Source organism: Coloeus monedula (genome assembly GCF_965178545.1).
Source record: "Coloeus monedula genome assembly, chromosome: 14".
In the NCBI taxonomy this organism is placed as follows: Eukaryota; Metazoa; Chordata; class Aves; order Passeriformes; family Corvidae; genus Coloeus; species Coloeus monedula.
The window spans coordinates 19669008-19694862 of record NC_138794.1 but is presented as its reverse complement, the minus strand read 5'-3'; the positions used below and the strand labels follow the sequence as shown (position 1 = coordinate 19694862).

The 25855-nt window shown below is 58.2% G+C and overlaps 1 protein-coding gene across 1 annotated transcript in view; it reads right to left on the bottom strand.

The window, feature by feature from the left end:
- Nucleotides 1-2834: 2834 nt before the first annotated feature.
- The window catches only part of HCN4 (hyperpolarization activated cyclic nucleotide gated potassium channel 4), a gene marked incomplete at both ends in the record, with an annotated part of 90883 nt that continues 67862 nt past the window's right edge, over nt 2835-25855 (bottom strand). Inside the window, 4 exons of the mRNA XM_082290864.1 lie at nt 2835-4429; nt 15054-15218; nt 16843-17083; nt 18217-18363. Coding sequence (XP_082146990.1) covers nt 2835-4429; nt 15054-15218; nt 16843-17083; nt 18217-18363 — 2148 coding nt within the window. The remainder of the gene's footprint in view (nt 4430-15053; nt 15219-16842; nt 17084-18216; nt 18364-25855) is intronic.

Below are 25855 nucleotides of genomic sequence, written 5' to 3'. Positions count from 1 at the left end.
GCACAGGAAAACAGAGGCAGGGCAAGGCCAAGGGCTGAAATGGGGTTTTTCCTTCTTCCAAGCTCGTCTCGTGTTGCCTGGAGTTCAGCGTGTGGAGCAGACAGCGAGGCAGAGGGGTGGGTTTTTCACGTTTTTATTTACTAAGGTTTTTATTGTGTGTTTTATATTGCAAACCCCACCCCTAGAACTCTTCCCCTCCCTTCCCCCCAAAAGAAAACAAAAAAGAGTAATAATAATAATCATCATAATAATCATAATAATAGTAATAAATATAGTTCCACCTACTGAGACAAGCCTAGTGTTGACTGGGGTCCAGTCAGAATAACTCAATGTTGGCTACTGCAGTGCTGAGAGCTGGAAACCCAAAGAAGATCCCCGAGGGAAGCAAAGCCAAGGAGGATGTCCCGCAGCGAGGAGGGGGCACAGCCGGGCAGCGCCAGCCCCGGGTGGCCCCTGAGTGGCCCCGGGGTGGCCGGGATTCGGGGCCAGAGCAGCAGCTGCGGGACAGGAATCCGGGAGGGCCGGAGCCTTTCCCCCCTGCCTGCCCAGCCCAGCCCAGCCCAGCCCCACACGGAGCTCTCCAGGTGCTCGGCCAGGGGCCCTCTGGCACACACGGGGGGGAAAGGTTTGCTAAAAACCCAAAAAAACTGAAAAGGATATTGTGAGTCTTCCTTCTACCTCTGCGAACACGAGAGGGCCTGTGAGTCTGCTCCGGTTCCTGTTCCGAGATGAAGCCGTACGTATTTGGAAAAGCAGGATCTAGAGGTTACAATTGTCACCTGCCACCAGCCCTGCGGGACTGACGTGTAAAACTAGGCTATAGATACATAGATATAAATATGTGTGTGTGTGTGCTGACACGGTGCATAAATAGGCTGCAGGTGTGGGTGGCTACCTAGAGATAGAAAAGCGGGTGTGGATATAGAGACAGCTATAAAACCTGTACAAACACACACACACGCGCGCGCTCACCCTCCCGCCACACTCACACGGACACAGCTGCATGGAGCCAGTAGAAAAAGCATTTCCAGAGTTCCCCTGACCCTTTAAGGAAGACCAAAGCTGATCACATCTGAATTCGGAGCCACCAAAGCAGGGCGAAGCAGGAGTGCCCAGGAATGCGACGTTCAAGGTGCAGGCACGTGGCAGAGTTCTGCGGACAGTTCGGTATAAAAACAACTGCCAGCCAGGGTCTGGGGGGCACGGGGAGCTGGCGGGCTCGGGACTGGGGTGAGGGGAGTTTTTGGCACTGCTGCATGGAGTCCTGCGTCCCCCTGAGGGCTGGGGACAGAGGGAGGCTGGATGAGTCTCTGACGAGTGTTAGAAAAGTTGAGCACCTGACTGGGACAGTGAGGTGGCCACAGAGCCCGCCTTGGCCCAGGAAAACCCCAAACAGAGAGAGAGGAAGGATGAAGTGACACAAAAGGAGACGTCTGCCCTAGAGGTAAAGGCTGTGGCTTCTCAGCGCTGCCGGCCCCGTCGTGTCCTCGCCCCGCTGTGACTGCCCCGCTCAGGGAGCCCAGACCCAGCTCCAGGCGCCCCAGCGTGCCCGGGGACGCTGCAGGGTGGCACGGGAAGCCCGCCAGGTGCAGGCTCTTATTGCTGGTGAAATCAAACAAAGGATTTCGGTTCCCCCAGCAGGGGACAAGCACAGACCATGGCTGGCCAGATTTCTGGGCTTGATCTGGTTTTAAGGGTAAAAACAGAGTTGTAAATCTTGGCTGGGCACCAGAACTGTCCCGGCGCCTCGCACTGCCCTGGGCTGAGGAGGAGAAGGGCTGGGGACTGCAGCCCACTGCTCAGTCCTCGCTAGTTCTGCTCGGAGCAGTCACCCACGGGCACCGAGGTGGCGAAGTGACAGAGGGGACGTGGATGTGCTGCCTCTCCCTTCATCCCTGCCGTGCTCTGCACACACCACGGAGAGGCTGCAGCCTGGGGCCTCCTGCTCGGCGTGCTGGCAGAGCCGGGGCTTCTCCCACTGCCCACATCCCAGAGCACAGAGGGATCATCCCTGCCCTCCCCGTGCCTCACAGGGGATTGCTCCCTGTTCCCACTGGAGCATCGGTGCAGCAAGGGAGGGGCAATCTGTGGTGAGGCCCGTCCATCTCCTGGTCACCTTCATCTTCCTCAGCTGGAGTCCAGCCCAAACCTCAGCCCTTGGGAAATCCCTAGAGGGGTCTACGAGAGTGAACTCACCCCTTTCCTGGCTCCTCCGCGACCTGCTGAGCACAGGAGGTGACCTGGGATGGAGGGAGGGACACTCCTGGTGTGTGCTGGGCCACCCACGTCCCCCAGCCCCAGGGTCACAGCTGGGGCAAAGCTGAGGCCAACCAGGGCTCCAGGCCTGACCCCACGGCCCCTTCTACGGCCCACGTCAACCTCGGGTCTTTGTCTCAACAGGAAAATCTTTTTTGGTGGCTTCTATGGCTGCTCATTCACATGTTCCAGCTCAGGCACACGCCCCGGCTGTGTGTTACCTCGTTGGATTAAATTTGCTCGTATCCTTTTGTTCCATGTATTAAAATATTCTATAAAACCAAGTGACCAAAAATCTATAGCTCTAAGAATACCTGGTTATCTTCTTTTTTCTTTTTTTTTTTTTGTTTTTTCGTTTTTTTTCTGGTGTTTTTCATGTGTTTTTTCCTTTTTGTTTCTAAGCACACTTAAACCTAAACAAAAGAAATGGAGAAAAAAACCAACCAACCAACCAACCAAAAAAAAAAAAGCAGGAGTGGCGCGGGGTGGGGGGGAAGGAAAGGAAAGAACTGCTCGGCGAACTCATCGGGAACTGAAGGGCAGGGCAGGGCTGGCACGAGCAGCTGCCCCGGGAGTCCTCACAAATTGGAGGGCAGTTTGGACCTGACGGGCTCCAGATCCCCCGTGAGCACGATGGATTCCTTCCGCCCGCCCGCGGCCAGGGCAGCGGCGCCGGCCCCGAACACCAGCGGGTGTGGCAGAGAACCTGAGGACATCTGGCGCGGCAGAGTCACCCGCCCGGGGATGGAGCTGCACGGCTTCCCCAGGAGCCCGCTCCCGCCGCCGGGGAAAGGGGAGAAGCTGGAAACAGATTCTCTAGAGGAGTGAGGAGAGCTGTGGTGGCCCAGCGTCTGAGCCAGCTCCTGGGGTAGAGAGGGCTGGGACGCGGAGATCAGCTTGATGTCCTGGTTGAGGCGGCCCGGCGGCAGCGCGCTGCGCCCGGGCAGCGGCGGGGCCGGGGGGCTGGCGGGCTGCGGCAGCAGCAGCGAGCCCTGGGAGCCCGAGGCCCCCGCGGGGCCGCACTGGAAAGTTCTGCTGGCCACCGGGCTCTGACTGGGAGGACTAAGGCCAGAAGGGGTGTAACAGGGAGAGGCGACGCCGGGCTGCTGCAGCGGGGACGCGGAGGCGAAGGGCGGCCGCTCTTGGTGGAGCTGGGCTATCGTTCCAGTCAGAGATCCTAAAGCACTTGGATGTGTTTGGCACAGCGCTGCGGACGGCCCGCCCGAGGCCTGCGCCAGCTGGCTGAGGCTGGAGGATGGAGAGTTGGAAGAAGGAGGGGGTTGGAAGTGGTTCATCCCCACCAAGGTCCCACTGCCCGAGAGCTGCTGCGACTGTCCCCCCTGCAGTGGTCTCGTGCTGGGCTGGAACTGGTTCAGGAGGCTGGGGGGGGAGTTTGATGAGAGCTGGGTGAGGGATGTCGATGGGGAGCCGGCTGTGGCTTGCTGGAAGTGCCCAAATCCACTGCTGGAGAGGGCTGGCGGCTGCTGCTGCTGCTGCTGCGGCTGCGGCTGCTGCTGCTGCGGCTGCTGCGGCTGCTGCGGCTGCTGCTGCAGGGGCTGAGCCGTGCCCAGGGGTGACCCCGAGGGTGCATTGTGGAACTGGCTCAGCCCCACCGAGGAGGTGCTGCTCGGCCCCGGCTGGCCGGAGCCCCCCGGAGGGGATCCCACCTGGAACTGGCCCAGGCCGGCGGCAGCCGAGAAGCCGGCGAGCTGCTGGATGTGGAAGGATGAGGACGAGGGGGTCTCTGCGCCCGGCGTGTGCAGCTGGGACGGGGTGCTGGACGGGGAGCCCACGGCAGAGGGGCCGGCGGACGGGATGAGCGACTGGAACCTCTTCAGCTGCCTGGGCGTCTGGCTGGGCTGCTGGCCCAGGGAGCCCAGCACGGACACGGGCGGCCGGAAGATGGCCGTGGGCAGGCGCGGGTGGTGGGTCAGCGCGATGGCCACGGACGTGGTGGCAGCAGCGGCCTGCAGCGGGGCCTGGATCAGCGGCGTCCAGATGACCGGCGTGGGCGTGGAGGCGGCGGCGGCGGCGGCCTGCACGTTGTGGGCACAGTGAGCCATCTCCCGGTCGTGCTGCACGATCTGCTGGATGATCTCGTTCTCCTGGTAGTTGAACACCCCCGAGTTGAGGTCGTGCTGCACTTTATGCAGCAGGATGGAGTTCTTCTTGCCTGGGGAGGAAGGGAGGAGAGGAAGGGTCACTGTGGGGCGGCAGAGCACGGGGGCTGCCTCAGAGCCCCCTGCAGTGCCTCCCCGGCTGCCCCGCACTGCCCTCGGGGGATCTGGGCACAGCCTCTGCTCCAGCAGCGAGGTGACGAGCACCACCTCTCCTGCTTCCGTGGAACCAACAGCGTCAGATCCCACAGAACCGTGTCCAGCAGGACACGCGTCCTTAGGCAGTAAGCAGCCTGGCAGCAAAGCTGATGGACTTGGAAGATGCCCATTTTGCACCTGAGCTTCCATAGAAAAAGAGAAGAAACCTCAAAAATATAAACCCAGTGAAGTCTTCAGCCACTCTCCTTCAGCTTCTCCTTTTCCTCATCTGTCTCGTGTGCCCTGGTCACTCTGGAGTCGAATACAGGGGTAAGGAAATTTCTCTGTGAGTCAGAACTTGATGATCTTGGAGTCTTTTCCAACCTGAATGGTTCTGTGGTTCTATTCTCTGACTTCCTGAGCTGGAAAAGCTCGGCTGGGCCAGGCAGGACCCTCAGGCATCCTGCAGCTCCCAGCTGAATCCGGCCGTGCCCTTGGAGTGCCAGCTTTAGGGAATGTTCCAGCTGGATTCCCAGCCTGCAGCCAGAGGTTAACTCAGCTCTTTGCCCTCGCAATGGGCTGGAAAATGCGGTGATTTATCCAGCCTGGGAGTGCACCTGGCACTGGGGGGATGCACTCCCGGGCTGGGGTCAGAGCCAGCCAGGGCAGGGCCTGGCACCAGAGGAATCTCCTTTTGATGCCACCCAGCCAGCTCCCAGATCTTTATGATCTGGGGCACATCTAGATGACATCCAGATGGTTGGCTGGTTTTTCTAGTGCATGATGTAGCTTTTAAATGTGTAACAGATAAAAGAGGAAGAGTTTAAGGACATGCCTCTCACTCCAGCCAAATGGAAAATCAAACATCTGGCAGGAGAGAGCTGGGATGACACTCTGAAGAGGGAAGGTGGCAGCCTGCTCTCCCAAAAAGCCACTCTGAGTCTTGGATACAACTCACCGAGTTCCTAATCCACCACCAGAAAAAGGTGGAACAATTCTTGCACCAATAAGGAGGAAAGTGTGAGACGGGAGGGAGATCCCAGTCCCTGCCACCGTGATGCTGGGAAGATGAAATGTGTTTAGTCTGTGCTGCAAAGCGTGGAAAGCACAGAAAATACCCCATGAGGAGCATCGGAGAGGTAGCGCAGCCCACTCAGCTCTTCTCAGGACAGAGGTGATTCCGCAGCAGCCGAGGAGGGAGCTCAGCGACAACGGGAGCTGTTCCCAAGCGTTCCCTTGCAGACACGGATGTGAGGCAAGCCCACAGAGAGGAGGGAGCGATCCGAGTGTAGCTGCAGGTACTGCAGGAGCACGCTGAGCGCTCCTCCCTCCCTCCCTGCCCTTCTCAGGCCAAGCCTCTGTGCCCCGCAGAGCACAGGCAGCGGCTCCCGGGGCTCCATGGGCAGGGCTGCAGCGGCTGGGATGCTGCCGGAGCTCTGCTCCTGGATCTGCACCGGGGACGTGGCTGCTGTGGGGAGTGCGATGGGATGGGATCCATGGGATGGGATGGGGTGGGATGGGATGGGATAGGATAGGATAGGATAGGATGGGATAGGATGGGACAGGATAGGATAGGATAGGATAGGATAGGATAGGATAGGATAGGATAGGATAGGATAGGATGGGATAGGATGGGACAGGATAGGATAGGATAGGATAGGATAGGATAGGATAGGATAGGATAGGATAGGATAGGATAGGATGGGATAGGATCCATGGGATGGGATGGGGTGGGATCCATGGGATGCGATCCATGGGATGGGATGGGATAGGATGGGATGGGATGGGATCCATGGGATGGGATGGGATGGGATGGGATGGGATGGGATGGGATAGGATAGGATAGGATAGGATGGGATGGGATGGGATAGGATAGGATAGGATAGGATAGGATAGGATAGGATAGGATAGGATGGGATGGGATAGGATAGGATAGGATGGGATAGGATAGGATAGGATAGGATAGGATAGGATAGGATAGGATGGGATGGGATAGGATAGGATAGGATGGGATAGGATCCATGGGATGGGATGGGGTGGGATGGGATGGGATGGGATAGGATAGGATAGGATAGGATAGGATAGGATAGGATGGGATAGGATAGGATAGGATAGGATAGGATAGGATAGGATAGGATAGGATGGGATGGGATAGGATAGGATAGGATGGGATAGGATCCATGGGATGGGATGGGGTGGGATCCATGGGATTGGATCCATGGGATGGGATGGGATCCATGGGATGGGATGGGATGGGATGGGATCCATGGGATGCGATCCATGGGATGGGATGGGATAGGATGGGATGGGATGGGATGGGATCCATGGGATGGGATGGGATAGGATAGGATAGGATAGGATAGGATGGGATGGGATAGGATAGGATAGGATGGGATAGGATAGGATAGGATAGGATAGGATAGGATAGGATAGGATAAGATCCATGGGATGGGATGGATGGGATGGGATTGGATTGGGATGGGATGGGATCCATGGGATGGGATTGGATTGGGATGGGATAGGATGGGATGGGATGGGATGGGATGGGATGGATGGGATGGGATTGGATTGGGATGGGATGGGATCCATGGGATGGGATTGGATTGGGATGGGATGGGATGCTCAATGCTCTGCTGTTTCACCTACTGCCAGTCACTCCCTGCACAAAAAAGGCAGAAAGGCTTTTGTTCCCCACTCAGAGCAAGATCCCGGCCCGGGAAGGACATGATCCTGAAGGCAAACAGAGTTTGGAGCTGCCGAAGTCATTCCAGGGGCTGGAGCGCCTGTCTGTGCGTGTGCAGGAATTCTCTCGTGGCTGTTCCCTGTGTGCTGGGCTGCACCAGCACTGGGCACCTCTAAGGACACAAATCCTGGTCCTTCCCAGGCCGGGCCAGCACAGGCAGCACCAGTGTCACCTCTAAATGGGCTCTGGCCCTGAGGGGCACAGGAGGTCACTGGGCACACAGGGAGCCATTCCCGGGCGGATTTACTAAAATCACAGAGAATGAGCACCCAAAGAGCTGCTCAAGCACACTCAGAGACATGAGTGTCTCCCTGCCAGGGGAGGAGAGGGACTCGGGCTGCAGCATTCCAGAGGCACAGAGGGGCTGCAGCTTGGCAATCCTGCCCTTCCTGGAGCTGAAGGGACAAATCCCAGCATGGGCCGAGTGCAGCTCCTGCAGCACTGCAAGGTCAGGCGGGGGCTGGGGATTCCCACTGAGCTCAAAGCCACCGGGGGGACAAAGCTGCTGTCCCGAGGCAAAGCCGGGCTGGGGGCACGGCCGGAGCACAGGAATGAGGAACAGCTTCCCAAAGCTCCCCACTCAGAGCCACCGCTCCGTGCTGCTGCCAGCACTCCTCATCCCAATCCTGCTGTCACCTGCCTGTGGCTCCGGGGCTGCTCCCTGGGCTGGTCCCAGGAGAAGCACGGGATAAATTCCCCCGGATGTGTCCCAGCTGCCCCCAGGGAGCCCCACAGCCGCTGGGTTCCCCGGCACAGCTGAGCACAGACCGTGCTGCTGCTCTCCAAACGTGCCTGGCGATTACTGGAAATGGTTGGATCAAAGCTCCTTAGGTTTGTGTCAAGTAGATGAAGTAGTACCCGTAAAAATCTTGGAATGATTCATTTTGTTGGTTTTTTTAAAACAGAACACTCCATTTTCCCTTTGAAATCACATTGCACTTCCCTGTTCTCCTGAGGCCAGCTTGCCTCTGTTAACTGTTTCATTAGATCACATTTTTCTCTTCTGTTTTGCCAAGAAAATATCAGATTTCTCCTCCACAGAAGATTACTGAAAATGTTCTTCCGGACGTGGAAGGGGAGAGGAATTTTTCAAAACCATTCTTCAACATTGTAATTGGTTGGCAAACTGGAAAAATTAATTGGCCTCCCCGTTCTAATGAATTGCCTCATGCACAGGATGTTTCCGCGTGCCAGTATGAGCCTTGTTGGTTGCTTCTGGAGAGAATCCTGCCTTGGCCAGCCCCAAATGGGACAAACATTCCCTGGCAGGGCTGACTGAGGTGCTGCATGAGGCACAGAGCAGCAGTGGGGCGAGGAGTGGGACTGCTGCTGAGATTGCTGCTGAGATTATTCCTCCTCCTCATGGGACTGATGAAACAGTTCCAAACCCTTGTCCCGCCCTGGATCCCGTGTCCCAGCCCCCCCCCCGAAGGGAGGGGGATGCAGCTGATGAGTTTGGCTCTGGGTGACCCGCCGAGATGAGGTCCTGCCCCCAGCCAGGCTCAGTGACCCGCAGGGAGCCAGTGCTGTGTTCCTGCTCAGCCACGGGGAAGCTTCATCAGGAGAAGCCAAAAGGGCTCCTGCTGCCCTGCAATCCAATCAGGGACGCCGAGTTTGTCCTCCTGGGATGTTTATCCCGCAGAAATTAAAGTGCTGGGCAGAGTGAGGTGCTGAGATAAACAAGGCACCCAAAATCACTGCTGGAGGCTCCGCACAAACTCACGGAGACACCCCGGGGCAGAGCAAGCATCTGCAACTACCCCAGGCCCCACCTTTGGAACACCCTCTGGCCTCTGAAAACTCCCTGCTTGCCTCCCTGCAGCAACGGGCTAAATACAGGGGAAAAGGAAGATTTTTAGAGCCTTGAAGGTGTTCAGAGCAAAGCTCCTGGTGCTTTGGAGGGAGGGTATGTAAAATTATGGGAACGAAGAAAACAGATGTTGCTCCCCTAATTAAGAACTGCAAAGTCAGACTTCCTTCAACTGTAGATAGCACACAAAAGAACAGGGAGAAAGGCTCATGTGATTTCATAAGAGGAGCCAGCACTCAACAATAATTCTTCTATCAAACAATCCAAATTAGCTTCCTGTTGTTAAAATTCTGCCCAGGCACGGGGGAAATTAGCTGTGACTTTCTGTTCCTTTCTCCTTCCAGTTCTCCCTGAGCCCACTGGCTGCACTTTAAGAATTCAGGTCACTAAATTACTTTCTGAATTTGCATGTATTTGAAATAATCTCATTTGACGAGGCTGCCTTGTGCCCTGGCCTGCTCCCAGCACACGGGCGCTTCTCCCGGCCCTTCACTCATTATTGCTGGGACCAAAGGCTGCGCTGGGATCCTGGCTGCACGCCCCAGCCCCAGTCTGAGGGTCCGTGTGCACAGGGAAGTGAGCTGGAACAGGGAATTCAGTGATTCTTGACCTGCACTGGATGGGGGGCCTTTTCCTGTTAGAGAAATGTGAAAACGGGATGGAGAAAGGCAGGTGAAGCCCGAGCTGCATTCCCTGCTGCGGGAAGGTTTCTGCTCGGAGCTCAAGGAGCTCTTGGCAAGGAGCTCAGCAAAGGCAGCTGGGTCAGCTCTAGCAGAGGCTCAGAACGCTTCCCAGCCCTGCTCTGGGAACTCGGAGTGACTCCCTCGAGAGCCTGGCTGAGTAAATCCATGGATGTGTGAGCTCTGACACCTCCAGGGCAGCTCCCTCTGCATCCTGCCCTTCCCTTTCTCCCTTTCTGGATCCTCTCAGCTCTGGGGGTCCCTTTAGAAGGGACAACTCCCTCTCCTCCCCGGTGGAAGCTTTCCTCCCCTCCCTGTACAGCTCAGGCCTGCCTCTGAGTGCTTCCCCTCTTCCACAAACCGCAGTATCCCCCGGATCCGTGGTGTCCCTGTGGACAGGCAGAGCACAGCGCTGCTGCTGCAGGCCACACACACGCTGAACGATGTTACCCGATGAGTCTCAGCACAGCTACGCTCCAGACAAACGAAGCTCTTCCCCTCCCACTCTTCACACAGAGCTCTGCAGAATGAAAAAAAAATGGCATATCCAGAGCTGGGCAGGCTGTGACTCTCCATGGAGGGGTGAGGAGCTGTGGCACTCCTCACACTCCGGGAGCACCCCAGGGCTCCTGGCTCTCGCTCATCGCTGCAGGCTGAAGCCAAGGGGTGCCTTCTCCTCGAGTGGCACCAGTGCCAGGGCCCTGCACGCCCTCCCCAGCGCCCTGCTGGGGCTGACAGCTGAGACAGGACGCGCTCTGGGACGCTCTGGACATGCTGGCACTGTCAGCTGCTGCTCTGAAGTGTGGGCTGGCTGCAGACAGCTCCTGGAGTGCTTTCAAGGCAGGGAAAGCCCCCAAGAGGAGAGGTGTCACTGGTGAGCAGGTCCTCCTTTGTGCGATTAAAAAGAGGGTTGACAATTATTCGTAAAGGTGCTGGAGTGGTAAAACGTTACCTGAGCAGGTGTTTTATCTCGATGCAGACAGCAAAGAGCAAGGCCAAAGTAAGGGATGGGGCTCCTGAGCTCTCCTCAGCACCCCCTGCTCCTCCCACTGGGGTGTCCGGGGCTGTTTTCCTTCTGCAGCCGCAGGGAGAGCAGGGCTGCCAGCTCCCCTGGCTGAGCTGGAGTCATTTACATTCCCCCAAGGCTGGTGAGTTACTGACACCTTTCCTTGGGCTAAGCACAGAACACTCCCAGTCTGGGCCTTGGCTTCCAAAGAAAAGGAAATTCAGATGCTCAGTTCCTGCTGGAGGTCCAGGCTCCCACGCTGTGCTAGGGAGCATTTCCAGGTGTGACTCACCTGGCCCACCTCCCTTTCACACTCGGAGTGCCTTGTTCTCTCTGCTGAGCAAACCCAGATGCCCACACCGAGGCGGTGAAGGGAGAGGGTTTGCAGTCGGAGCAAGTGGCACTCAAACTTTGCTTCCTCCTGCACAGTTACATTTGTGGGTCTTGAGGTGATGAGAGAGGAGCACCTGCGTGTCCTCTCAGGACTGGGGTAGGGAATCCCACCTCGATTTGCAATGGAGCTTTGTGCCAAAGCTCACGCACTCGAGCACCGCACACCCGGGACCAAAGGCACTTTTCTCCTCTCCTCACCTGCATCAGCAGCCTCAGATAAGGGCTGTTCTGTGTCTCTATCTGTATTTATCTCCTGATGCCCAGACCGCCCTGCTCCTCCCAGCTGGGCAGCTCTGGGGGGGTTTCTCACCTGCCCATTGAACAAAGCCGGGACTTTATTTGTTTTCAGTGTAAAACTGCTGCTGAGCACACATTGTTGGAGCTACTTGCGTTCATCCTCGTCTATCCCCACAATTCCCAAGGGAGCAGCCCCGAAACATCCCAGCTGCCCCTTTGGGAGCATCGTTGTCCCTGCAGAAGGGGTGAGAACTGAGGCTGGGGGCAAAGGCAGCACAAGGACAAGCAGGGAATGTGTGGCAGAGCTTGGCACCGCTCCCGGCTGCTCTCCTGCCCGGCTCACCGGGCCCAGGCCCGCCCTGCCTGGAGGCTGCACAGCCCAGGGATTGGTCAGGACTGGGCAGTGGGGCTGCACACCCGACAGGATCTCGGCTGCACCGCTGTGGTCACGAGCTGGCAGGCCAAAAGTTTGGGAACAGCTTTTTTTGTGGCTTGTTTATAGACAAAGCTTTTAACATTTCTACCGCTGTAGTATCTCGAGCAGACACCCTCATGCTGCAATAGTATCATAAATTATATTTAGAGGCTGGAATTGTGTTGTCTTGGCTTTTCTTCGGTTTTTAGCATCTGCAGTGCCTGGAGGAAACTCGAGGCATCTTTAATCCTGACTTAACTGGGATCCTTGTATCAAAACACACGCAAGTGGCACTCCAAGTATACGCATTTCAAACCACGTGGCAGAAAATTCCTGAGGGAAAGGGAAACAACAACTTCCTCTGGCTTCTAGGAGGTTTTCAGCTCTCGCCAGCGACCTTGCTGTGGGTGGGGAGCACCTGGTGCCAGGTGTTTTTGGGGTTTGTCACGCACAGGAGCAGGGGAGCAGCACCGTCGCCGCTGTTCCCGAGCGCACCCTGGGTCTGACAGCACTCACCACCCGTGCTGGGCTCCCTTCCAACGAGCACGGGAGTGGTGGTGTTTTACAAGTGCAAATGCTTGTGAAAATCTAATTATAAGCTCCAGTGGTCACTGGAAACCAGTTTCAAAGGCAGTGGGGAACAGAACGGTGTGAGTTACGTAACGGGGCACGGCAAACTGGGGCGCCTCACCAACGCTGCCAGACAGAATCACTCGCTGCAGGAGCCACAGCAGCACACCAACACTGGGCACAGCTTTACAGCCTGGCCAGGAGCGAGGAGCAGGGGCAGACTTAATCAGGGACAAAATGGTCATTCAGCAGTGATCAGCCCAATTTCTCTGAGTGTCGGCTTGTGGAGCATCACGTGTGGGGCATTCTGCAGGCTGAGGAGTCCCCAGAGTTTGAAGTTACTCGGACTTAAGCAGGGCCACAGATCTTTGTAGCACCCCAGCCTCTGCCACTGCATGGAGATTAATCCCTTCCTGCCCAATCCAGGCAGGATGCTGGGATCAATTCCCGGCAGGAGCAGAGGTTCAAGGCTACACCTCAGCTCTTTGCCCAGGGGTCTGTGTGCCTGACAGCTCCAAGCACAGCCCGTGCTCCTGCTGGAAGCCGTGGGAGCACAGACTGGGGGGCTCTGGCCCCTCTCCTGCCCTCCTCTCTGTCCACCCACTGCTTCCAAAGTGCTCAGCCGTGCAACGGGAGTGCCTCCTTCCTCCTCCACCAGCCAACCCTGCTCCTGCTGCTGCACAGGATGAGCCCTTGCCTGCTCCTTCTGCTACGCACAAAGCTTAGGCCACGCTTTCCAAACCCCCCAGCAGCCAGAAACACCCCCCCCCCCCATCTCTCCATGGGACTGGGTGGGCTGAGGTTTTCTTCCCTGCTCTCTCAATGTGCAGGGGGAATATTGGATGGATCTTATCCTGGTACCAGAACAGGGACAGACCCTCCTGTACCCAGGGAAGCCTGGGTTTCCCCAGGACATTGTCACCTGGGCAGAAGGGAGCCAGTGACGGCCCCACCACCTTGGAAAGAGGCTTCCATTTGCTTCCTCCTTGTGCACAGATCCTGAACTAGATGGGGCAGAAACCAAAGTGCGGCCCCACTTCTGCTCATCCCTGCTTTTCATTAACTGCTGTTGCTCAGCCTCAGTCCCCCAGAACAATTCCTGTGCATCCAGAGAGTCTGAGCGCAGCCACCCTGAATTCCTTCAGCGGTCACATGCTGGCACAGAGCTGCTGCACTGCTCCTCCCGGGTGGTGCACGTTCCAGAGGAAGGCAGGAAACGCCTCGTTTGTAAAGACAGGGAATTCTGTGGGATCTGCCAGCTCCAGCAGGATGCCCAGAGCTGCCCTGGGCTCCGTGGGGCAGTCCCAGCCAAGGAGTGCTGGGCACCAGGAAGGGCTATGGAGGAGCCATTTCGCAACAGTTCCGATGGAGAGTTAAGGGCACGGGCAGCTCTGGAGGGTCAGTGCCGGGGACACCAGGGCCCGGCGAGTGCCGTCTCAGGCCAGCAGCACAGCAGAAGGGGGGGGCAGCGGCAGAGCCCTGCACCCAAGGGGCTGCTGTTCCACTGGCTCTGTGTCACCGTCTGACCTGGCGCTGACATTCGCAGCTGTCTGTGCAACGGGAGCTCTCCCGGGGAAGGAGCACGTGAGGTTCTTTGTGCTGGCTCAGAGTTTCCCGTGGATTCCAGCTCCGTGTGCAGGGGCACGGAGCACAGCACGGGAAGCACAGGATGCTCTGCCCACCTGATCCCGCAGCCCCAGAGGGCACCAGGCTGGAAAGCTGAGCAGCACTGAGCACCCAGACCTGCAGAACCTGAGGTAAAGCCAAGCTGGCCCATCCCTGCGCTGATGTCCCATTTTCTCCGTGGTTTGTGCAGCCCCACTGAAATAACCCAAGAGCTGGGCCTACTGCCACTTCCACCAGGGCCTCGTTAGGCTGGGCTTTGCCAAACCGTGTCTGCAGCTCGGAGCCTTTCCCTCAGGGGTCACACTGTGATGTGCAGCAGGTGATGAGGTGCACAGAAGCCGATGTTCCTGGCAGGAGAAGCCCCAGTGGCACTGCCGCCCTTGCTGGGATGCCAGCTCAGTCCCCAGCATCTCTCCTCATCACCCTCCTGGACCTCTGCATTGTGCTCAGAGCTCTGCCGAGCTTTCCATGCGGAAAGCAGTGGGAATGCAAGCACTGAGAAGGGATGGATCAGGAGCTGAGGGACTCAGCCTGGGACTCCAGCACCCTCCTCAGCTCTGCAGTCTTCCCGCCTAAGTCACTTCATCTCTCTGGCTGTGGCCATGGAATGTCATCCTGGTCTTTAGCTGGGGAAGAGACACCCACACAAGGATGTCTGCAGCACAGGCTGTGTCTGCCACAGGACAGGGAGCATCCTGGGACGGGCCAGTGCGAGCTGTGACAACCACAGAATCCCAGAATGGTTTGGGTTGGAATGCACCTTAAAGGTCATCTAGTCCAGGCAGGGACACCTTCCACTAGCCCGAGCTGCTCCAGGCCCCGTCCAGCCTGGCCTTGGACACTGCCAGGGATCCAGGGGCAGCCACAGCTGCTCTGGGCACCTCACAGGGAAGGATTACCCCCAATATCCAACCTAAACTTACCCCCCCTAGGTTTAGATTGGGGTCCTTGAGGGAGCTGAAGCCAGACAAGGAGGGGCAGCCTGGAATCTCCTTCACTTCCCAACCCCAGCACAGAACGGAGCACCCAGCCTGGAGAAGGAGACTCTCCCCCTGTACTCACCAATCCTGTCCAGCCTGTCCAGAGCCACGGTCTCGAAGGCTCTCCTCATCATGGGGTACTCCTCCAGCACCTCGTTGAAGTTGTCCACGGACAGGGAGTAGAGGCGGCAGTAGGTGTCGGCGCGCACGCTGGCCGTGCGCCGGCCACGGGTCAGCAGGCAGATCTCTGCGGGCAGAGAGGGGCTGAGACAGGGCACAGACACCAGCAGCACCCCCACACCCCTCACTGCACGGCCCCTCAGCCTGCCCTCCCACAGAAAACACAGCCAGAGGTCACACTCCGTGTGTGCACCCACATCTCAGAGTGCCAGGGGTCAGCGGGGCAGCTGCCGCGCACGGCGGCCCCTCAGGGGTTCTGCTGGCCCGGTCGGCCACACAAGGTTTGTTCTGGGGGATTATCAAAGGCAGCATTGTGCATTCACACCGGAGGAGTTGTGTTTCTGCAGCTCCTTGTGGGCACTAGGAAAGTCAAGCCTTGCTCTCATTGAGGCCAATTCTCTCTCGAGTCGTAGAGAGGCTCTGTGCTGATCTGTGCCCTTGGTGCCTGGCTGCTGTTTAGATCCCTGTACCTGGAACATTTGTCTTTCCTCAGTTTGCAGAGATTTTCATGTCTATGCCACAAGCACTGACAGGGAAAGCCACAGCAGTGGCACCTCCTAGCCCTGGGTGAGTTTACAGCGCTGTCACCCCTCCTCAGCGCTCAGCCGGTCACAGAACGCGAGGCCCTGCACTCAGCCACAGCCCCTGAGTGCTCAGCAGAGAGCTCCCCAGCCCTGCTCCTGCACTGCTTACACAGAGCCCGGGCAGCTGGGACAGGCACAGAGGGTGTGCGCTGCACAGTGACAGCGCCCTGCTCCCCGTGGGTGCCGGGTGCCCATCCACCTGCCCCATTCCTTGGATCCGTGCTAAGCCCGCCCACAGCAGCACCCCGAGGCTGTGAGCGTGCTCCCAGGCTGCCTCCCCGAGGAGGTGATGCTCAGGGTGTGCGGGGAGCTGTGGTGGAATGCCACGGGCAGTGTCCATCCTGTGTCAGTCAGGGTACCCTGACCCCAACCCTCCCGCTCCAAACCCCTTGCGCTGCAGCGAGGGGCAGACAGGCTCTTTCACAGCAACCAGGAGCAACAGGAGTGTGGGAAATGCATAACAGGAGTTTTTTAGAGGGAAGGCCTCCCAGAAGGGAAGGCAGGGCAGGTTTAGCTCTGCCTCTCCTCAGCAGATCACCAGAGGTGGTGGAGAGGTCATCCTGCAGCCTGCCTGGGGCTCTCTGACAGGAGAGGGGGCTTTGTGTTACTCATGAGAGCAGTGCCCGAAACCCTTCCCAGCCTCCTGCTGGTCCCACTGCTCCAGAGCTCTGCTGCTCACACATTCTCCCTGCCTGCTGACCGCCAGGGCACTTTGCTGAGCCACAGGCAGGGCAGGTGAGGGACTGTTTGTCCCTCCCCGTTTATCCAGCCCCTCGTGTGGTCGATGCCAGACAGCAGCAGTAGGACTGTGCCTGCAGAACTGAGATCAGGCCATTTTTTACCTTTAGGTTCTCAGCTTCACCCATCTGTCAGAAGGAAATGAACCCACAAGGCCCAAGTTTCCCTGCCGCATTTTGCTGTTATTTATGACCCAGGCTCTGCAGTGCCCACCTCCCCCCGCACCGTCCCCTCTCTGGGAAGCTGTGAGACTGCCAGAGATGGAGGAGGAGGTGCTGGCCATCAGTCCCATGTGGATCCAGGCTGATTTAAGGAATGCCTGGGCGCAGCAGTGGTGTGCCTGTGGGAGGGCGAGTGACTAGCACGCACCTCCGAAGTAGGAGCCGTCGGCCAGCTTGGTCTCCTTGTTGCCCTTGGTGAGCACGCTGACCACGCCGTGCTGGATGAAGTACATCTTCTTGCCGATGGTGCCCTCCCGGATGATGTAGTCCCCGGGCTGGAACACCTCGAACTTCAGCTTGGTCAGCATGGACGTCACGAAGTTGGGGTCTGCGTTGGCAAACAGGGGCATGGAGGCCACCAGCTTGCGGCAGTTGAAGTTTATGATTTCCTGACCATGTGTGGTGGAAAGGAGAGAGAGAAGAAGGAGGGGTCAGGGAGCAGAGGAAACACACGTGTGGTTAGTCAACACCTCATGAAGATCCCCCGGCTGACCTGTGCGTTGAAAGTGGGATAAAGCCGCTGCGCCTCAGCCTGGCTGCCCTGGGGCAGCTGCACGGGCTCTGGGTGCTCTGAGCACCGCGCTCACTGCCCTCGCCCCTCTGCCTCCCCCAGCAGCAGCACTCGAACCTCCCAAACGCAGCATTCCTGTTTCTGCAGGACACCCTGGGCTGTGAGGGAGCACAGCAGCGGTGAAATGCTGTCTGACAGAGCCCGGGGCTCCTCTCCAGGCAGGTGTCATAACTCACCTCGGCAGCCCCTCGTTCTCTGCTGCCCTTGCTTGTCAATGAGCTGTCAAACAGCACAAACGTGCCCAGGAGGAGAATGACCCCGGGCAGACGGGGACAGGGCCAGCAGAGGAGGGACAGGTGCTCACCGGGCGCCGGGCAGGAGGGGCTGCATCGCCAGCCCCAGCTAAGAAAGGCTGGCGGGCTGTGCCTCCCCCGGGGCTCCGTGTCACTCGCAGGGGTGACAGCTCGGGAGCTGCTCCGTGCCCTGGCAGCTCCCACTCGGGCCGTGGTGCTGAGCCAACCCCCCAAACACAGCACAGCACAGCACGCCATGGGAACAGGGACAACCGGAGCGGGAAGAGGGAGAGCTGGGGAAGCATCTGTCTCCCCCCACGGGGGTTTCAGAGGGGTGCCCTTTGAGACTCTGGCAAAACTCGTTTTAAATTCTGGCTGGCACTCGCTCAGCTCTTCTCTCTGCCGCGGAGGGACATTGCTGTGGGGGAAGACAGAAGGCAGGGCCCGTCTGGAGCCCGGGGGTGACACACTGGTGACACGCCCGGGACAACCTGCACGGCCAGGCTTCAGCTGGGGAGGAAAGGGGGCTTCTCCGAAGGCTCCTCCTTCCTCTGACTCCCCCTCTCGCGGCTGATGGAATGGGCACGGATGAGGCCGGCACTCCGTGCCGAGTTTCAGCCAAATACATGAGGTGAGAGCTTGCTGAGCCACCGGCCCAGGAGCTCCACAGCTGCCAGAGGCGCTGGCAACGTGCCCTGCCCGTTCCCTGCCCCCTTACCTCGCGCAGGGGCTCGCTCAGCTCCCCCAGGATGCTCTCCTCATCAAACATCTTGCCCTGGTAGCGGTGCTCGTAGTAGTCGTGGATGCGCTGCCGCATGTCGGCGGGCAGCTTGTGGAAGGACATGTACTGCTCCACCTGCTTGTACTGTGGGGAGACACGGGGGGCAGGGGTTACCGGCACGGGCCGCGCTGGGCGCTGCTCACGGGCAGCGTGTGCTGGACCTGCTCCTTCACCTCCAGCAGGGACATGGGGAGCAGGAGGCAGCGGCTGTCTGCTCCGCGGGGAGTGTGCGGGCTCCGTTTTGCACTCCCCACATGGCTGCCCCGTGTTTTAACCTTTAAAACCATCCTCAGCCCGGTCCCCGGCTGGACACCTGCTCGTTGCCCGGGTGCGGAGCGGCCCCCGCTCCTCTCCACGCACAGCCGCAGCTGCGAGCAGGGCTGCGAGAGGAGCGCCGGGCCGGGCTTCTCCTCCCAGCAAACCGCGCCCAGCGAGGGCTGTGCAGGGTGGGAGCGGCGGAGTCCCAGAGCCCCCAGGGAAGGTTTTTCCATGGCACACGGCAGGACAGCGGCCAGCTGCGCCCCAGAGCTGTCACAGAAGCGCAGCCCCTCAGGGCCCGTGCCAGGGGAAGCACAGAACCTGCCCTGGGTGTGCGCTCACAGCCAAAGCCAGGGCACAGCCGGGATCAAATCCCAGTTATTTGGCGGAAGCTGCAGGACCCAGCCTGCTGCTTCTCTCCTCTGCGCTCCCACCTGCCCTGCCACGATGGCACCTTTGCTTTCCCATGACCTTCTTCGCTGCCCTTGGCTCCTGTGCCCGTGCACTCACCCTAACCCATGCGTATTCTCACCTGATGAAAATTCTCCGCGGTGTCGGTGTGAGGGGATACAAGGGCACGCTCTGACTGCCGGCAGAGCAGCTTTGGGGTGAGTGGTGCTTCGTGTGAATAAAGGACACCTCCCCAGGGGCCAGGGCTGTGCCAGCGTCCTGCTGCCCTGCAGGTGCTGCAGGACAAGGTGTGTGCAGGGAATGGCCACGCTCCCTTCACCGGTGGCAATCCAGGACACGAGCCTGAGTGTGTCCTGCACTAAATGCCGACCCTAGGACTGTGCTGCTCCTTTGCCAGCCCTCCTTCCCCTCTTCTCCCTGATCAGCAGGTCCCTGAAGGTCCCTTTGCTGCAGCTGGAGCTGGAGAGGCTGATCAGTGAGGTCGTGCCCGTCACAGCCCCGGGTGCTGCTCCGGGGACAGCCTGTGCTGGCGCTGCCACCCCCATCGGCACCACGCAGGAGAGGGCATCGCTCCAAGGGGCCAGGGGGGCAGAGGGGACACTCGGGGCTTCCTGGCATTCCCAAAGCACAGGAGCTGCCTGGAAATATTCCTGATCCCTCCAGCCTGACCAAAGGCAAGGGAGCCACCAGGCCCCCCTGGCACTGACCCCTGCCCTTGGTCACCTGCGTGGCTCAGGCTGTGCAGGGACTGGCTGTGGCAGGACAGGACGTGCTGGGTGCCCGGGGGAAGCCAGGGAGGAAAGGGATGGGAAACAGCAGCTCCCTGGTGGGCAACTCACCCACAGAGCATTTTGGAGCTTGTGGTCTTCCGAGCAGCACATTATAGGGTTTGCAGCTCATCCCCACAGATGTCTCCTGCTGCTGGAGAGGCTCAGCAGCCCGAGACACCCATGGGAGCTGGCAAACCGAGCACAGGACGTGCGGGACTCTCACCACAGAAAGGGAAATCATCAGGCATGAGCTTCTGCTGACTCAGGTCTAGTAATTTCATCTAAAATCCACAGAGAGTTCTGCCTGCTTTAATGCTGCATTTTTGTTCAATAAATGATTTGCCAAAAATATGCTCCAACACTCTCGGCCGTAGTGCAGTGGCTGAGCTGGACACTGACCAGTGTCACCAGGTGCCTCTGCTCCCCTGCTGCAGCCCCTGCCCCTCTCCCCTCCTCCGCTGGCACTTGCTGTCCATCTTCCACTGCCCTTTGCTCCCCGGCAAAAACATCCCCACACTCCAAGAATCCCCCAGCACGGGCTGGATCAGGTGACTGGGACTCTGCTTATTCACCACAAACGTGGATTTATGGCTTTGCAACAAAGAGCAATAAATTACTGCTCTGCAGAGTCCCCTGCCACGCCGTCCCCAGATAAGGCTCCCAGGGAAAGCAGGACAAATTTACCTCCCCCCAAATAACGGTGTTGCTTCTCAACGCGAATGAAAATCAGGGTTATAAAAGCAATCTGTGAAATAAGGAACCATCACTCTCTGTCATGGTTAAGGAGAGGGAGATCTTGTCTCTCCTGTCTCTGCTGGTGCTCCCTCCTCTCACCCACGAGGGTTTTGGGGCCCTCGGCTCTCCCTTGTGCAGAGATGGGGTCAGAAATGAAAGCATCGACCCCTTCTTGCCATGTTTGAGGGACTGAAGATTCACTGGGGTGTTCCCCCTTTCCTTGGAGCTGCTGCAGGCCCCACTCCTGCAGGGTCAGGCGGATGATGCCACGCTCAGCTGGCCCTCTCTAAAGCCACTTGCTGTCCCTCTGCTGCCTTTCAGCCGTGGCCAGGCCTCCCTGACAGCCGCTTCCCCTCCTCCCTCCTCCTCCTCCTCGCCTGCTCAGCCTCCCACTTGTCTCCCTGTCCCCAGCCTGACCTGTGCTCAGAGCTTAGTGGCCTCTCTGGGTTCAACCAAGACCACTCATTTAGGAATTATTTAAATCTCTCTGAAGACAATTGAGCCCATTTAAATCCCAGCTCATTTTCTTAAGTCTGTTTTTCCTCAAATAGCCCTTGAAGGAGGTATTAATATATCAAAAGGAAACCGTTCGGCTGAGTATTTTTGCTTCTATAGCTGGCCACTTTCCCTCCTGTCTCACCACCTCCCTCCCCTCCTTCCAAAGCTCTGATCACTCACAGCCCAAAGCCAACTAAATATGTTTAACTCCTTCCATGCCCTCACACCCGTCAGGAATCCTCCTCTCTCTGGCAGGGATCAATCACTGAAGAGGCTCAGCTGTTCCTTGCCCCAGTTCTGAACGTGGAAACCACCAGGCACAGGGGGGATTGTTGGGGTGTCCCGTGCAGGGCTCCATGATCCCTGAGGGTCCCTTCCAAGCCAGCACATTCCGTGATCCTGGCTCTGCTCGGATCCTTCCAGGATGAGGCTGAGATCACTGTGGCACTGGGTATAATTCCAATCACAAACATCTCCGTGTCTGGACCCCAGGGAAGTCACCAGAGATGCGCTTGTGGAAGGAGAAGGAGGCTGCAGCAGAGCATTCCCAGCTCAGGGAAGGACTGTGGTGCTCTGGCAGCAGGATATCCCTGGAGCTGGGTTAAGAGCCACCCTGCCCAGTGCTGGGGCTCTCCCAGGTGCATCAGTGCTCTGCAGGGAACCATCAGCTCGTGGGATTCACCGCGGGGAGGGTCCTGACAGGACACAGGGGAATCTCTGTTCTATTTCCCCTGATCTCTGGTCAGGAGCCAAACAGTGCAGCTCCCCAGCACTCAGGAATCGTCAGACCCACAGAAACGCTGAGTTCTGGGGTTCTGGCTCTCTTCAGCCATTCCTATTGCCACCATCAGGATCTAGTCTAGGATCTACATGTGACTCCACATGCTCATTCTCGTGGAGCTGCAGGACTGCTGAGGGGTTTCAGGGAAGAACAGAGGAGTTCTGGGACACAGTCTGGGAGCTACCTCCATTCTGGAAAGGCCTGATGTGATGTCCTGGTTGTGACCCTTTCCAAAGGCTGGATTAATTAATTCCTGTACCACGGCCCTCGATCGTTTTGCCACCAGAAAATGAGTTTTAAGTGTCCCTTCCTGGAAAAGCTGGGACACTTTTCCCCTTACTGCACAGTACCTTTGGGAATTGTCAGGATCCTGATCTCTTGCTGTGGCACAGAGACTTCCTGGAGCTTTTCTCCCACTTTTCTCCAACATTCCTTGCCCTGGGGATGGCTGTGAGTTGCCTCCCCCTGCTGAGCATCAGCTCCTGTTCAGGCAGGGATTGTGCCTCGGACAATCCCACTGCTGGGCTGGGAGATGGCACCGGACTGAGCAGGATGAATAATGAGCCTGATGAAGCCCCTGTTTGCCTCCAGCCATCTCTGCTGCTCGGGGTTCTGAGGAAAGCAGATCCAGGAGCTGTGGGACAAATCCCTCTGCAGGAAATGTTGTGGGTGCCGAGCCCGAAGCTCTAATCCTGTACATCCCACGGGAATGCAATACGGACAAACCTGCACGTCGTGGCTATGGGAAGAGCCTGTTTCCCCTGGGAATGGCCCCTGAAGACAATGCCTGGCTGGGCTGGACAGGCCCCATCCTGCCATAAGGCACCAGGCCAGCACAGGGCACTTCTGGCCACGGTCAATCTGCCTTCAGAAACACCACAGGACGCTGTGGAGATGTCAGGTCACTGGAGCCACACATCCGGAGTGGGACAGGGAAAAGGGACCAGCAGTGCTCTGCCCAGAGGAGCAGAAGGAGGGAGACGAGGTGAAATGTGCCCCCAAGGGCTGGAATGGAGATGGGGGAGCAGCGAGGGTGCAGCGAGGGATCGGCACTGCTGGGAGCAGCGGGACAGGCGGCTCTGCGGGAGGCTCCGCGCGCTGCAGCATCAGCTCTTCATCCATTTATTATTTATTTACTAACAGCTCGAGTGCCAAAGCAGGTTCCCAGACTGACAACGAAGTCTGCAGCCCCTCGGTGGGATGGGAAGAGCTGCCGAGGCGGGGACATTCCCTTGCCATGGCAAGGCAGGCAGCCCTGGCTCGGAGCAGGCGTCACCGCGGCGGTCACGGGGCAGAACGACCCGTGTGCCTTCCAGGCCCAGGATGGAGGAGTCAGAACCTGGGCTGTAACTCCCCTGTTTCTGACATGTTTTACAGCTTCAGAACGGGCCTTCTAAACCACGTTTAAGGCCACCCACAAAATATTCTCCTGCACGAGCAGGAACTACTCGACCTCAGTGTGGGTAAGGCAGTTGGCACCCAAAGGCATTCTGAAAAGAAGCCATGAGGTTTTCATTGAGCAAACATTTCTGTTTTATAACAACCCAGGGTTCTTTCAGGGAAAGGATTAAATAACCCTGAAACAGCTGACACAATTTCTGAGTTTCTGGCTGAGGTGAACAGCTCATTATTTATAACACCCCATTACCTGCAGGGAACTGCCCCGGGGCAGTGCTGGCACCCCAGGCCAGGGCACAGCAGAGGCCCTGACACCGTCACTGAAGGACATCACTTATCAGCCTTGTTATCAGCCCGGGCTGCTGGACTGCCAGGGAGGTGGGACACAGCACTGCTCAGGCCATCTCTCCACAGAGGGAACGAAAACCCGGTGCAGGCACGACAGGATAAAGCCGGGCTCTCCAAACTTTTTCCAATTAGGAAATTTGATTGCATTCTGCATTTGATTAAGTGCTGCAAACACCTTTAATTTCTGGCGTGCTGCACTCCCTGCCCTCTCCTTCACACACATTACCCAAGGAGTGAGGGAGCTCTGCAGCTCCCCTGACCTCCACAGTGGGTGCTGGCTCAGGAGGAGACTCCTCCAGAATGCCTGGGAGCTCCAGGAATGTGGGAATGATCCCTAAGAACTTACTGGTGACCAGTCCTCTTGGGAATGCCCTTTCCAGTCCTGCCCAGAGTGGTAAAGGATGTGACGTTTCCCCCCTGGCAGCAGTGGAATCCTGGCAGTGTGTGCCTGCCCAGGCTCCCGGAGTCACCGCAGTGTCTGTGTCCCCCAGGCTCAGCCAGCTCCGGAGCCCCAGCGATCACCCCAGCTCCAGCACAGGGCTCATGAGCTCTGCTGGCAGGGGGTGCTCATCAGCAGGGCACGCTGCCAGGCTGGTGTGGCTATCCAGGAGCCCAGGCAGGATCTGTGCCCCCCGTTCCCTGCACGAGCTCATGGGGAGGCAGCTCAGAGCAGCCCCCAACCCACCAAGGGCAGTGAGGGCTCCTCTCCCCCATGCTGGCTCTGCTCCAGGTGCCTCAGGGAGGAGGACTCCAGCTCCTGCCCACTGACAAAGCAGATCTGGGATTCCCACTGCCGGGGGCTGGATCTGCATCTGGGCACTCAGCAACACCTGGAAGGTTTCCTCGAGTCAATCTGTCTAAATATTCCGAGGTTAACGAGACTCTGGAGCTCTGCAGCACCCTGGAGCTGTGAGTTGCCCGGTTTCATCATGGAGCATAAAAAAGCCCAAACCACCCCTTAAACGTGCTGCTAATACAGCTCTGCTGCTGCTCTCCCAGAAGGAGCGAGGGCAGCCTGAGCCCCAGGACAGGCTCCCAGCTCTCAGAGGAGTGGGCCGGCCGAGGGCACTGCTGCTCCAACATCCCCAACAGGGACAGAACATTCCAGCGGTTTTACTTCGGCCTTTCCCACGACTAAACTTCCCCCAGTTTCCCTCTGCTGCATTCAGGCTGCTGATGGAAGGGCTGAAATGTTAGAGCAGGGCAGCGAAGCGCTTGGATAGGCAGAGCACAGGAGGAACTGTGGGCAGGAGGGCTGTGAGGTGTGTGAGGAGCTGAGGGGCGATGCTCTGCGGGGCTCCTGGAGCCATTGTCTCGGCAGCGTTACCTGCCCGTCCCCCTGCAAGCGAGCCGCAGCACGTGCTGCTTCAGAACGGTGACACGGGAAACCGTGAGCCTCTACCCAGAGCCGAGAGGTATTTTCGGAACAAGAGGCACTGGATGGACTGCTCAGGGAGGAGGAGGAGCGAGGAAGGAGTGCGGAGAGCAGAGAGCGCCAGCGCTGCACAGATCCTGAGGGGAGAGGAGGCTCTGGGAGGAGAGATTAGGGCTCTGCTGGGCTCTGCAGTGCTGACAGCAGCAACCCCTGCCTCTCACCAGTCCCTCCCCTGCTGTACCCGGGGCTGAGCCTCCCTGCACCTGCTGAGATGGGAGAGTGAGCCCAGGGCGTCCCTGCCCTGTTCTGAGGATGGCAGCGAGCAGCACAGTCACCCTCCCGAGCCCTCAAGGTGACAGAGCGCTGGGGAGGATGAGAGGCTGTGCGTGGTGACTTGACAGAAATACGAATCCAGCTCAGCTGCAGGATTAGGGAAAGAAATTAATAGGAGGACCTGCAAAAAGCACGAGAATCACTGGCCTATCTGGCTAGCTTATCCCTCTCCTGGGCAAAGAACACTCTTCCTCTCATGTGAGCCACGGTCACACAGGCTGGGGGTAATTCTGCATGCAGGGATGAAGTAAAGGCTCCAGCTGATCTATAAACAGAGGGTCTTGTACCCCTGCTCCTGTCCTTGAGCCCCTCCCCAGCACCTGCACCAGAGCTCTGGCACTCCAAGATAAGCTCTTTCAACCCACAATGTTGCAGAAAAGTAATGTGGGAGAAGAAATGAGCTCAGTGAGGGTGTGGGAAGCCAGAAGAGCGTGCCCAGCCGAGCACAGTGGCAGGGAGCTCCGGGTGAGAACAGGCATGTTCTGGGTCAGAGCTGTCACATCGGCTCACTCACACCACCACGCTGCCCAGCACCACTGTGGGAAACGTTTCTGTCAGAATCCCTCAGGATGGAGCTCTAGTGGTGCTGTCTTGCATGCAGGAAATAGACACCAGCCCCGGGTGTAAGGATGCTGTGGAGTTAGACTCCAGACTGAGGTTAGGAGAGAA